The 15,254-nt window shown below is 51.3% G+C and overlaps 1 protein-coding gene across 1 annotated transcript in view; it reads right to left on the bottom strand.

The window, feature by feature from the left end:
* Positions 1–2,605: 2,605 nt before the first annotated feature.
* Positions 2,606–15,254, bottom strand: part of wasf3b (WASP family member 3b) — a 19,031-nt gene continuing 6,382 nt past the window's right edge. The window contains 9 exon segments of the mRNA XM_060045306.1: positions 2,606–2,923; positions 5,072–5,391; positions 5,645–5,917; positions 6,359–6,540; positions 7,060–7,177; positions 7,603–7,646; positions 7,648–7,709; positions 7,712–7,756; positions 10,440–10,574. Of these exon segments, the coding sequence (XP_059901289.1) occupies positions 2,766–2,923; positions 5,072–5,391; positions 5,645–5,917; positions 6,359–6,540; positions 7,060–7,177; positions 7,603–7,646; positions 7,648–7,709; positions 7,712–7,756; positions 10,440–10,574 (1,337 nt within the window). The 3' untranslated portion in view covers positions 2,606–2,765.

The raw sequence follows: 15,254 nt of genomic DNA, 5'->3' as shown, positions 1-15,254 counted from the left end.
CCCACCCCCACCCCGTGGTGTCTCAGTCCCCTCAGAGGAACCTCATGCTGTCCTCCAAATGGACAGTCCTCATCATACCCACTTCTTGAGGAGCCATTGGTTAAAAATAAATACTGCAACTGGGGAAATGTTTTGACCAAGCATTAGAAAGGCATTTTCTGAGAACTGAATGTAGCCTGTGTGTGCACGTGTGTGTGTGTGTGTGTGTGTGTGTAAACTTGTGCAAGGTGTCAGCCTGATTGCTGTCATTAGTTAAAACTGGTACGACTGAGCTGTGAATCGTAACACCGTCCACCCTGTCCTTCCTCTGCCAGAGTAGTCTATTTTGTTATATTCATTGAAAAAGTTATATTTTTTTCCACTTCCAAGTCTGACCTGAATTTATTTTGGATTCTGATGTTGTATTCTACGGCGCTGTAAAGCCTTTTCTGAATGTACAAGTTATCTGAAGAAAAAAAAGGACAAACCATGAGTCGTTTGTATGAGGAGCCTCCTCCCCTCGACCAATGAGGTTCTTGTAAATAAGGCATGCTTCAGAGGCAACCCTCGCCAAACCTTGCATGGTGCTGAAGAGCCAGGGCAATGACTGGAATGGAAGTCAGGGGCTAACCCAATTCAGAATGACACTTCTCCTTGACCAATAGCGTGTGTACCACAGTTGTGTTGAGTACTGTTTTCCTTCCCAGTTGTCTGTGCGCTCTATATGCCAATGGTTAGCGCTTCTAGACACTTGGATATTGAGGGGCGGATGGGGCTTGGGGCGGGGTTGTAGCCTATGATAATATCAATCTCGCAACTGTGACGGTTGGAGATGAGCACCTCTCCATGGCCGCTGAGCAGACGATTACAAGGGCTTTGAATCCGAAAAAAAAAGGAACCATCCCGGACCATGATTGGTCCGCTGTGGCCCGACAGGCCCTGGCCCTGGTGAAGGAGGAGGCCCTCAGAGCAGAGAGGGAGGTCTGCTTCAATGGGACTCATTGCAGCCATCTTGTTTAAGGGGGGGCGGGGGTTATTTTGATGGGTACCAATCTAGAGCTAAATATGAAACACTGAAGGGGGGGGGGGGGGGGGGCGGGGCGGCAGCATCTTGTGTAGACTTTGCGTAGTTCTTCTTCAATGTGAAATGCACTTTATTTATTTTGGGGGGGTTGGGGGGAGGGGTGCGAGAAGAAAAACGGCACAAAAATTTAAGTATCTGCAAAAAGGAAACATACAAATGATAATCAACATGCACTGACTGACATATTGTTAGACATTGTGTGGACGTGTGTATATTTTTCCAAAGGTGTTAGTCGTACTTTATATATTATATCTATATTGCTTTGGTTAGTTCACTCCACGGAGAGACCTTGTTATTTTTGTATTAAAAGAATGTGCTGTGCATAACAACCGTCCACTGCCTCTGTCTGTCTGTCTGTCCCTTCTCCTTCTGGCTCATTGCCCCCTTTTTGCACTCCCCTGTTTCCCTGACAACGGGGCTTCTTAGCTGTACCGTCCCCATGGAGACGACAAAAGAAAAAAAAATTCTGTACAAGTCATCTCTATGACGACAGTGGAACAGCGATGAGAAAGAAAGAAAAGAGACGCCGGCCATTTTCCTTCACCGTTTCAACTCCATCTTTATTTTAGTAGTTCCAGGTCGGAGGTCACAGACTCATACACTTGGAGCACATACACAGGAAACCACTCCCTCTCCCCTGCTCATAACCCCGCCCCCACGCCGACCACCGCAGACCCCTCAGAGACTGATCCGGATCAGTAGGACGCCTCTCCACCCCCCCACCTCCTCCACAGCCCCCTCCGTCTCTCCTCCCCCACCTCCTCCCCAGCCCCGCCGTCTCTCCCCCCCCCCCCCAAACCCTGAACCATTACCTTCCCCCCGCTGTCTCCCCCCCCCCATCCTGACCCATTACCTCACCCAGCGACCATCAAAGTACGCATTCCATTTGAACTTCCAGTCGCCTGTAATCTAAAATATTAAACACGTGTCTCATGATCGATGCATGAGCACGCACAATGTAGAAATGTTAAAAACATGAAAGAGCGCAAGAGATAGAGAACAAGGCCTGGGGGGGGGGGGGGGGGGGGGGCAAAGAGAGAGAGAGAGAGAGAGAGAGAGAGAGAGAGAGAGAGAGAGAGAGAGAGAGAGAGAGAGAGAGAGAGAGAGAGAGAGAGAGAGAGAGAGAGAGAGAGAGAGAGAGAGAGAGAGAGAGAGAGAGAGAGAGCAGCTACAGTGGTCAGCTTGAGAGCGTAATGATCTATTATATGTTCTATCCAAGCCTAACTAGTGCTACGATGAGGACCCCCCCATGCACGGCACATGGAATGTGTGGGGGTTGTGTTATACTAAGGTAGGGCAGAACATCCACTGGAGAATACAAGGTGTACAGGAGTCAGGTTAACTTATTGTTAGATATTTAGCATCACAGTATAAGAACCTAATATTAAGTATGAGTCTCTTCTTCTTCGTAGCTTGGAAACACCCCGTCCAGCTCGCTGTGTTAGCTTATACTGTGTTACATGTGCTTAGGTGCTAGCTATTAGCGTGTGTGTGTCAGGGGCTATGCAAATACACGTGAGATAGGGATTAGCCACACAACAGTGTGTGTGTGTGTGTGTGTGTGTGTGTGTGTGCGTCTGTGTGTGCGTCTGTGTGTCTGTGTGTGTGTGTGTGTGTGTGTGTGTGTGTGTGTGTGTGTGTGTGTGTGTGTGTGTGTGTGTGTGTGTGTGTGTGTGTGTGTGTGTGTGAGTGTGTGTGAGTCCTAGTCGGACCAGTCGTTGTCCTCCAGCTCCGAGTCGTCCTCTGAGTCGCTGTACTCCACGGCGATGCGGCGGGACAGGATGGTGGCCACGTCGTTCCCCACCGGCTCCCGCTTGGCCTGCTGCTCCTGCTGCTCCTGGACCTTCTTCAGCTGGATGCCTGCAAGGACACACCGCGTTACTGCACCTCCTCTAGCACCACCTCCGCGTTACTGCACCTCCACCACCTCCGCGTTACTGCACCTCCACCACCTCCGCGTTACTGCACCTCCACTACCTCCTCGTTACTGCACCTCCACCACCTCCTCGTTACTGCACCTCCAACACCACCACCTCCTCGTTACTGCACCTACACCTCCACCTCGTTACTGCACCTCCAACACCACCACCTCCTCGTTACTGCACCTCCACCTCCACCACCACCTCGTTACTGCACCTCCACCCCCACTACCACCTCGTTACTGCACCTCCACCACCTCCTCGTTACTGCACCTCCACCACCACCACCACCACCTCGTTACTGCACTTACACCTCCATCACCACCTCGTTACTGCACCTCCACCACCACCGCGTTACTGCACCTCCACCACCACCACCTCCTCGTTACTGCACCTCCAACACCACCACCTCCTCGTTACTGCACCTACACCTCCACCTCCATCTCGTTACTGCACCTCCAACACCACCACCTCCTCGTTACTGCACCTCCACCCCCACCACCACCTCTTTACTGCACCTCCACCACCACCACCTCCTCGTTACTGCACCTCCAACACCACCACCTCCTCGTTACTGCACCTCCACCACCACCACCTCCTCGTTACTGCATCTACACCTCCACCTCCACCACCACCTCGTTACTGCACCTCCACCCCCACCACCACCTCGTTACTGCACCCCCACCACCTCCTCGTTACTGCACCTCCACCACCACCACCTCCTCGTTACTGCACCTCCACCACCACCTCGTTACTGCACTTACACCTCCATCACCACCTCGTTACTGCACCTCCACCACCACCGCGTTACTGCACCTCCACCACCACAATAAGCCCCACCACCACAAACCTCCTTGTTGCTGCACCAGCACCACCACCATCAGCCCCACCACCTCCACTCCCACCTCCTCGTTACTCGACCTCCACCACCACCTCCACCACCTCCTCGTTACTCGACCTCCACCACCACCTCCACCACCTCCTCGTTACTCGACCTCCACCACCACCTCCTCGTTACTCGACCTCCACCTCCACCATCAGCCCCACCATCTCCACCATCATCTCCTCGTTACTCGACCTCCACCACCACCACCTCAACCACCACCCCCTCATTACTGCACCACCACCACGTCCACCACCCCCTCCTCGTTACTCGACCTCCACCTCCACCACCACCTCCTCATTACTGCCCCACCACCACCACCACCATCAGCCCCATCACCTCCACTCCCATCTCCACCAGAACCACCACCTCCTCGTTACTCGACCTCCACCTCCACCACCACCTCCTCATTACTGCCCCACCACCACCACCAGCCCCATCCCCTCCACTCCCATCTCCACCAGAACCACCACCTCCTCGTTACTCGACCTCCACCCCCACCATAAGCAACACCACCACCTCCTCGTTACTCCACCCCCACCACCAACACCACCAGCAACACCACCACCTCCTCGTACTTCTCCACCACCACCACAACCACCACCACCACCATGATCAGCAGGACCACCACCATCACCACCACCACCAACATCAACACCATTTACACCACCACCAACACCGCCATCCCCACCTCCATCAGCACCACCTCCACAACCAGCACCACCACCACCACCACAACTAAGATGCCTTAGGCTGGCTCAGACTGGGTGGGTTCTTTCTTTCAAACCGTGCTCATGGCAACTATAATATATTCATTATTCACCCTTTCATCCAACGCATCTGATGGTGATATTTATAGACACATGCCATTCAGGTGCAGGTAGGGGGGAGGCATCTTGCTCAAGGATTTGGTAGACAAACCAGCAACCTCCGACATGTTTATATTGAGTTCACAGTAAGTCACTTTAGATAAAAGTAATTTTTGGTTATAAGTTAGAATGACTACTTTAAAGCAGTCAAATACATCATTGATTTGATCAAATGTGTGAGACTTTTTTGCTATTGGATACATAAGGACAGTATGCACACACACCACACACACACACACACACACACACACACACACACACACACACACACACACACACACACACACACACACACACACACACACACACACACACACACACACACACACACTCTTACCCATGCGGATGGCGGCCAGCAGGTCGCTGCGGGCGTCAGTCACTGGCTCAGCCTCGCTGGCGGCGGCTGCGGCGGCCATCTTGGGGGTGATGTGGAAGTGGGAGGAGACCCCGGGGGGTAGAGGCGGAGGAGGGGGGCCGGGTGGAGGCGGTGCCCCCATGGATCCTGAGCCGAGTGGGGGAGGAGAGCCGTAGCCCCCACTCATCCCCCCCGGGGGGGAGAGCGGACCCCCGGGGGGCGATGCAAACGCTGTCTGGGCCGAGGGGATGAGAGGGGCGGGGGCTGGGGGAGGGGGCCCGGTGTTGGCATAGCCGTCCATCCTGTGGAGGACAGGAGGACAGGGCTCAGACGGGACACGTGGGAATCACACGACAGGCAGAGGAACTATCAACCAAAGAACATGCTTTAAACTCAATAAAGCTATGAGGGTGACTTATGGTAGTTCTACATCCAGACCACTAGGGGGCAGCAGAGGGACATAATTAAAGAGACAGCCACATCTGAATCCATTGAATGAGACAGGGTTTATTTTAAATTGAACACATTGTTTGTATTTAACTTCAATTTCCGTACCCGTACTCCGTTGGGGGGAGGGACATCGGGCCCCCATTCATGGCTTCCGCGGGTGGGGGAAGGGGCGGGGCTTGAGGGTGATGGTGGGGCCGCCCCAGTGTCCCTCCCTGGTAGGCCATGCCCCTGGCCCGGTAGTCATGGTCCCCACCTAGAGGGGCATGGCCCGCGGCCATCTGGGCCGCCAGGAGGCTGGGGGGCGGGCCCGAGTAGGTGTGGGCGTGGGCCGCGTGGTTCATGGCGTTGGGGTACAGGAAGGGCTCCCCGCCGAGGGCCCTGGGGGACACAGGGGACCGTTAAGACCCAGGACGTCTGAGAGGCGTAGGCCCAATCCCATTTCTACCCCTTCCCCTTACCCCTCCCCCTTGTTTTGAAGGGGTAAGTGGAAGGGGGGAGGGGTAAGGGGAAGGGGTAAGGGGTAGAAATGGGATTGGGCCTTAGAGGGGCTGTCGACAGGGGAGGGTATACACTGAGTGCCCCACAACCCGTCTCATTCTGGAAGAAAATCTTTGAGTTTAGCTTTCTTCGTATCGGGTAGTCCATAAATCTGGGATAAATCATAGATTTTTGCATGGTCATTTTTAGTAGTGATTTCCTTATGAATTGTACTTCTTGTGTTTGCGTCATTTCCCTTGTTGAGCACTTGTACAGCACTGCCAGAAAGATACCTTCATAGATAAGGTTTGTGCGTCCTTGTGTGGCCGTGGGTGCACTGACCTGTTCTCTGGGGACATGGACCCCTCGGAGGACGTCCCGCGGTCCCTGTGGATGGTGTGCCGGTGGTCCGGCCGCAGCTCTTTGTCCAGGGCCATCATGTTCCACTCCTGCCGGCGGTTGCGGGCCTTGCGGACCTTCTTCACCTCGCGCTGCAGCGTGCCGTCCACACAGCGCCGCTGCTCCTGCTCACCACCAGGGGGAGACAGCTGGGCGCTCAGCGTTGGATGGGCGGGCGCGAGATAGCATGATAGCTTCACACTCTCACACTCAAAAGTAGAATTTAGCATTGTGTAGCGTCTAATCCAAACTATCTTTGTTGTGAACGGGGAATGGGGTAACCTGGTGATTGTTAGTGCTTTTTTGATTTTGATTTTAGACCATTCATTTTTGACCAATCAGGGCGTCTCTTCCAGGATTGGTTCAGGGAATCAATCTTTTCTGCCGATCAAAGGTGCTTGAATGCAACACACACACATTCTAAAGCCGAGAACCTTAAGGAGGGAGGGATCAGGGGGGGGGGGGGTCGTTGTTTATATATATATATATATTCTGATTGGAGCTAGGGTCTGAGTGGAGCTAGGGTCTGAGTGGAGCTAGGGTCTGAGTGGAGCTAGGGTCTGAGTGGAGCTAGGGTCTGAGTGGAGCTAGGGTCTGAGTGGAGCTAGGGTCTGAGTGGAGCTAGGGTCTGAGTGAGGCCGTACCTTCTGCTTGCGCTTCTCCTTCCTCTTGTCCTCCGTGTCCTGCAGCATGGTCTCCTTCCACAGGTGGAAGAAGTACGACGGGTCCGTGTAGAACTTCAGACCCTCCTTGTTGTCGTCCCTGCACACACACGCACACGCACGCACGCACGCACACACACACACACACACACACACACACACACACACACACACACACACACACACACACACACACACACACACACACACACACACACACACACACACACACACACACACACACACAGTTTACATTTAAAAGGCACAAAGACAGCAGGACCTCTCTATCTGTAAGGCAAGTCCCGCCCCCTGACAGTGGTACTTCCTGGAGGAGGAACCGAGGAAGGGTCAGGGACCGAGGAAGAGGAGATGGATCGAAGTATGAAGTATTGTAAGTATTATATACTTAGGAAAGGGATATTGTGAAATCATAGAGAGTTTGTATATGTGTGCGCGTGTGTGTGTGTGTGTGTGTGTGTCTCTATATGTGTGTACAACAGCGTGTTATCTCCACAGGAAGCGCACCGGTAGGAGGACAGGATGTTGAGGGGCGGCGGCTCGTCGCTCAGGGTTGTACATCTCCACCACTGGGTTTGGCACGCTGCTCTTGGACACCACCTGCTGGTCCTGGTGGTGGAGCTCTTAAAGGCCTTCCTCATGTTGATGTCCTGCAGAGACACTGACAGACACACAGACAGAGGGGGGTGAGGCTGTGGACAGACAGAGAGGGCCCACTGGGGGACAGACAGACAGAGGAGGAGGAGAGCAGGGCCCACTGGGGGACAGACAGACAGACAGAGGAGGAGGAGCAGGGCCCACTGGGGGACAGACAGACAGAGGAGGAGGAGGAGCAGGGCCCACTGGGGGGGACGGGACGGGACGGGACGGGACGGGACGGGACGGGACGGGACGGGACGGGACGGGACGGGACGGGACGGGACAGACAGACAGACAGACAGACAGACAGACAGACAGACAGACAGACAGACAGACAGACAGACAGACAGACAGACAGACAGACAGACAGACAGACAGACAGACAGACAGACAGACAGACAGACAGACAGACAGACAGACAGACAGACAGACAGACAGACAGACAGACAGACAGACAGACAGACAGACAGACAGACAGACAGACAGACAGACAGACAGACAGACAGACAGACAGACAGACAGACAGACAGACAGACAGACAGACAGACAGACAGACAGACAGACAGACAGACAGACAGACAGACAGACAGACAGACAGACAGACAGACAGACAGACAGACAGACAGACAGACAGACAGACAGACAGACAGACAGACAGACAGACAGACAGACAGACAGACAGACAGACAGACAGACAGACAGACAGACAGACAGACAGACAGACAGACAGACAGACAGACAGACAGACAGACAGACAGACAGACAGACAGACAGACAGACAGACAGACAGACAGACAGACAGACAGACAGACAGACAGACAGACAGACAGACAGACAGACAGACAGACAGACAGACAGACAGACAGACAGACAGACAGACAGACAGACAGACAGACAGACAGACAGACAGACAGACAGACAGACAGACAGACAGACAGACAGACAGACAGACAGACAGACAGACAGACAGACAGACAGACAGACAGACAGACAGACAGACAGACAGACAGACAGACAGACAGACAGACAGACAGACAGACAGACAGACAGACAGACAGACAGACAGACAGACAGACAGACAGACAGACAGACAGACAGACAGACAGACAGACAGACAGACAGACAGACAGACAGACAGACAGACAGACAGACAGACAGACAGACAGACAGACAGACAGACAGACAGACAGACAGACAGACAGACAGACAGACAGACAGACAGACAGACAGACAGACAGACAGACAGACAGACAGACAGACAGACAGACAGACAGACAGACAGACAGACAGACAGACAGACAGACAGACAGACAGACAGACAGACAGACAGACAGACAGACAGACAGACAGACAGACAGACAGACAGACAGACAGACAGACAGACAGACAGACAGACAGACAGACAGACAGACAGACAGACAGACAGACAGACAGACAGACAGACAGACAGACAGACAGACAGACAGACAGACAGACAGACAGACAGACAGACAGACAGACAGACAGACAGACAGACAGACAGACAGACAGACAGACAGACAGACAGACAGACAGACAGACAGACAGACAGACAGACAGACAGACAGACAGACAGACAGACAGACAGACAGACAGACAGACAGACAGACAGACAGACAGACAGACAGACAGACAGACAGACAGACAGACAGACAGACAGACAGACAGACAGACAGACAGACAGACAGACAGACAGACAGACAGACAGACAGACAGACAGACAGACAGACAGACAGACAGACAGACAGACAGACAGACAGACAGACAGACAGACAGACAGACAGACAGACAGACAGACAGACAGACAGACAGACAGACAGACAGACAGACAGACAGACAGACAGACAGACAGACAGACAGACAGACAGACAGACAGACAGACAGACAGACAGACAGACAGACAGACAGACAGACAGACAGACAGACAGACAGACAGACAGACAGACAGACAGACAGACAGACAGACAGACAGACAGACAGACAGACAGACAGACAGACAGACAGACAGACAGACAGACAGACAGACAGACAGACAGACAGACAGACAGACAGACAGACAGACAGACAGACAGACAGACAGACAGACAGACAGACAGACAGACAGACAGACAGACAGACAGACAGACAGACAGACAGACAGACAGACAGACAGACAGACAGACAGACAGACAGACAGACAGACAGACAGACAGACAGACAGACAGACAGACAGACAGACAGACAGACAGACAGACAGACAGACAGACAGACAGACAGACAGACAGACAGACAGACAGACAGACAGACAGACAGACAGACAGACAGACAGACAGACAGACAGACAGACAGACAGACAGACAGACAGACAGACAGACAGACAGACAGACAGACAGACAGACAGACAGACAGACAGACAGACAGACAGACAGACAGACAGACAGACAGAGGAGGAACACTGGTGGACAGATAACCGGACAGAGAGACAGACAGGAACAGGAGCCCGACCAACAGACAGAAGTACACATCTCTCAACTTCATCGTCTGTGTTCTTGTGTGTTCCTTGTTCTAGTAGGTGTGTTTACATTTGTGTGTGAGAAAGAGTCCTGGATGCTCTCAGAATCAGGCTCTACTGAGTGGAGACTCCGACCTGTGACACCAATGATCCATACCCACAAGGTTCCTATATTGGAGTTGACCTCCAACCTCACCTTCCTCCACGGTGGAGTCCAGCTGCGTCACCTTGACGGCCAGGCGGTCGATGCGGTCTTGAAGGGAGCTGGCTCGCACGTAGAAGGTGTTGGCCTCGTTGAAGAGCTCCCCGAAGATGTCCTCCGCATGCTTACCTGGAGGAGGAGGAGAGGAGAGGGGAGGGGGAGGAGGAGAGGAGAGGGGGAGGAGGAGGAGAGGAGAGGGGGAGGAGGAGAGGGTGAAAGAGGTGGAGGACAGGAGGAGAGGAGGAGGAAGAGGAGGAGAGGAGGGGAGGGAAGGAGGAGGAGGAGAGGGCAAGGCGAAGGGGAGTAGGAGGAGGTGAAGAGGGGGAGGAGGCGGAGGAGGAGGAGATGGGGAGGAGACATTTGTATGAAGATTGTTCATCAGCCTGGAGACTTGGCTGAGGTCGCCACAGATACGGGGGGTCAGTCATCAGAAGGTCGTGTAACGTGACACGCGACCGGGAGGCCGTTCTTACAGGAAATGTGCGCGTGTGCATTTGGACACCAACACCGTATTTCATCGATACGTGAATCGGAGCTGAACCTCTCTCTCTCGCCTGCTCAGCATCCAACATATCCAAACTCATTTAATGAGTTCTTCACCGATTGACAACCTTGAGGGCTAATGGTCGGTGGGAACACTGGAACAATCTCCAGGTGACTGGGAAACAGAAACCCCTCCCATTGTGGGCAGCTGATGAAAGAATGAAGCTTCAGCATAGAAACCTCACGCTTTGACATTGACATTAGATAAACAAGATGCTGGAACTCAGTATGATGAGGTATGGCTATACTTATATTTATATATTTATACTTCTTGAGCAAATCTCTAGGGGGGTTTGCCCCAGCCCAGCAGGAAGCATAGGTTAGCAGAACGGGGATGTTTACCATGTCCACTCAACCAGGACTTTAACGAGAGGTTATCCTGTGAGAAAAGGGTGTGTGAGAAGAGGGCAGGATAACTGAAGCCACTATGAAGGACCAGACACACAGTATTTTTGTCCCTCATGAGGAAATGGATATCTGGCGGGGAGGGGGACGGGGAGAGACGCTTCCGGAGCCTGGATGTAAACAGCACCACGCCACTTTCTACAGTCGGGGAACGCAGAGGAAACGGTACTCAGGGAAACCATCAGGAGAGAGAGGAGGAAACTATGGGAACGGCTGAATATAGATACATAAACTATATAAACTATACATTAGATATAGGTCTAGAATCTATATCGACTATAGATCTATAAATGATATCACCTATATATTATAGATAGGTCTATAATCTATATGGAATATAGATGCTTAGACTATATCAACTATATATTATATATAGGTCTATAATCTATATGGAATATAGATGCTTAAACTATATATTATATATATATATGTCTAATCTAGATCGGCTACTTGTCCCTAAACAGAGGACACACACACACAGATACGCACTGACCTCCGGGACCCAAAACTAAGTCTCTGAGCAGGTACAGACTCAGCCATGTGATCTGGCTCCCAAGAGAAGACCGTACACCGACCGAACACAAAACCATCTGAAACCTGTCATACCAAGACAGTCTGTCTGGAACACACACTACCCAAGGATTACAAAGACACTCGCGATCTTTGACTCAAAGCATAGATTCCTCCCACTGGACTCTGTAACCAGGACCGTGTTGTAATCCTCACACTGCACCTTTTATGCTGTCAGACTTGACTTTTCTAAATCTATATTTAGTATTCACTATTTGAATGTTCTTATGTGTAGTATTCATTTTTTCTACTTTTTGAGTTGTTTATATATATTGTATTTGACTTTTAATATTTTACTTAATTCATATTAAGTCAAATAAATAAATAAAAACATTTGTGTCTAATGTCAATCAAGCATATTCTTTTTGGAAAGAGAAATTGAAAGAGAAAGAGAAGAGAGACAGTCACAAAGAGTCAGAGAGAGAGAGTCAGAGAGTCAGAGGGAGAGAGAGAGATATTCAGAGAGAGAGAGCTTCAGAGAGTCAGAGAGTCAGAGAGAGAGAGAGAGAGAGAGAGAGAGAGAGAGAGAGAGAGAGAGAGAGAGAGCACACACACACACACACACACACACACACACACACACACACACACACACACACAGACAGAGAGGGGTAGAGAGAGAGCGCGACAGAGAGAGAGAGAGAGAGACGCAAAACAAACACAGGAAATGAGACAGAGAGAGAGTGTCAGAAGGGAAGACACAAAGAGACAGAGAGAGAGATGGGGGAGGATGTGAATGTACGTGTGTGTGTGTGTGTGTGTGTGTGTGTGTGTGTGTGTGTGTGTGTGTGTGTGTGTGTGTAAAAAACACACATTGATATTGGTATGTATGTATGTGCACATGTGTGTGTGTGGGTAAGTGAGTGCAGAAGGGTAAGTGAGTGTGGCTGAGATGGGAACGAAAGAGAAAGAAAAAAAGAGAATGAGAGGGAGAGATATCCTGGGGAGAATCAGTGGGAGCCATGGGAGGAATTGAAGACGTACTCTCGTATTGGCAGGGTCATAAAAGGAGGGTGAGGACAGGCCCTCTCACCCTCTCACCCCCCGGTCTCCATTGCTCTGGCTAATGGACTTACAGCATGACAATCAATATGGTACGCTTTCATGCACACACACACACACACACACACACACACACACACACACACACACACACACACACACACACACACACACACACACACACACACACACACACACACACACACACACACACACACACACACACACACAAAATATACACACAGACCCCTTTACTTACTCATACATGCAAACACAAACACACACACACACCCCTTCACTTACTCACAAACAAACCCACACACACAGGCTGCTATCTGAGGTGATTAGGGTCCTGGCCTCCATGTTCTCCTGACACTGCTCTATGCCCACCGCACGCGGCTTGACCCCGCCACAGTAACCATGACAACGCCCAGATCAATCGCTGCCGCTATGGGATTAATGACCGCGACAGAAGAGCCTCCACACACACAGGAAGAGCCTCAATACACACATGAAGAGCCTCCACATACACATTAAGACCTCCACACACACACACACACACACACACACACACACACACACACACACACACACACACACACACACACACACACACACACACACACACACACACACACACACACACACACACACACACACACACATACACACACCCACAAATACCTCCACATACACACATGAAGACCTCCACATACACACACACACACATACATAAAGACCTCCACATACACATACATACACACACCCACAAATACCTCCACATACACACATGAAGACCTCCACATACACACACACACAAATACCTCCACATACACACATGAAGACATCCACACACACACACACACACACACACACACACACACACACACACACACATGAAGACCTCCACACACACACACACACACAGTAGCGAAGGAAGTGGTGGTAATGTGTCTGTTAGAGTGGCAGCCTGGAGGCCGAGCAGAGTGCAGCATCTCCTCATGTCCCTTAAGGCCTCTTACCAAGACCCTGTGTGTCTCAGAGAGCTTCTGTGTCCCCTCCGTGTTTGTGTGTGTCAATAAGTGTGTGTGACATGATTGTGTGTCTCACGTGAGGGTTGGTAGGCATTATACGGTACTAGTATTTTAGTGTGTTTGTTTGTTTGAATGCCAGTAAGTATTAATGTGCGGATATGAGTTTGCATGTGTGGAAAGTTATGAGTTGCTGTTATTGTGTGTGAGTAATGTGTGTGTGTCTGTGTGTAACTAACTGTGTTTATGTGTAACAGTGTGTGTGCTGGTGTATCTGCATGCAAAAACATATGTAACAGTGTGTGTATGTATATGTAACAGTGTGTGTATGTATGTGTGTGTGTGTGTGTGTGTGTGTGTGTGTGTCAGCATGTGTATGAAGTAATGTACAAGGATGTGTGTGTGTGTGTGTGTGTGTGTGTGTGTGTGTGTGTGTGTGTGTGTGTGTGTGTGTGTGTGTGTGTGTGTGTGTGTGTGTGTGTGTGTGTGTGTGTGTGTGTGTGTGTGTGTGTGTGTGTGTGTGTGTGTGTGTACATGAACCAGCATACCAGGGTGTATGTGTACCAGGGTGTGTATGTACAAGTCTAGCAGGGTGTGTTTGTGTGTGTACCAGGGTGTGTATGAGCCAGTGTACCAGGGTGTGTGTGTGAACATGGTATGCATGTGCCAGTGTACCAGGGTGTGTGTGTGTGTGTGTGTGTGTGTGTGTGTGTGTGTGTGTGTGTGTGTGTGTGTGTGTGTGTGTGTGTGTGTGTGTGTGTGTGTGTGTGTGTGTGTGTGTGTGTGTGTGTGTGTGTGTGTGTGTACCAAGGTATGTATGTACCAGGGTGTGTATGAGCCAGTGTACCAGTGTGTGTGTGTGAACATGGTATGCATGTGCCAGTGTACCAGGGTGTGTTTGTGTGTGTGTGTGTACCAGGGTATGTATGTGCCAGTGTACCAGGGCGTGTTTGTGTGTGTGTGTGTGTGTACCAGGGTATGTATGTGCCAGTGTACCAGGGTGTGTTTGTGTGTGTGTGTACCAGCCAGGGTATGTATGTGCCAGTGTACCAGGGTGTGTTTGTGTGTGTGTACCAGGGTATGTATGTGCCAGTGTCCCAGGGTGTGTTTGTGTGTGTGTGTGTGTACCAGGGTATGTATGTGCCAGTGTACCAGGGTGTGTTTGTGTGTGTGTGTACCAGGGTATGTGCTAGTGTACCAGGGTGTGTGTGTGTGTTAGGGGTACAACGGATCACAAAACTCACGGATCGGATCGTGT

The sequence above is a fragment of the Gadus macrocephalus genome, chromosome 23, assembly GCF_031168955.1.
Source record: "Gadus macrocephalus chromosome 23, ASM3116895v1".
NCBI classification, from domain to species: Eukaryota; Metazoa; Chordata; class Actinopteri; order Gadiformes; family Gadidae; genus Gadus; species Gadus macrocephalus.
The sequence above is the reverse complement of the archived record's forward strand: the minus strand, read 5'-3'. Positions and strand labels throughout refer to the sequence as shown.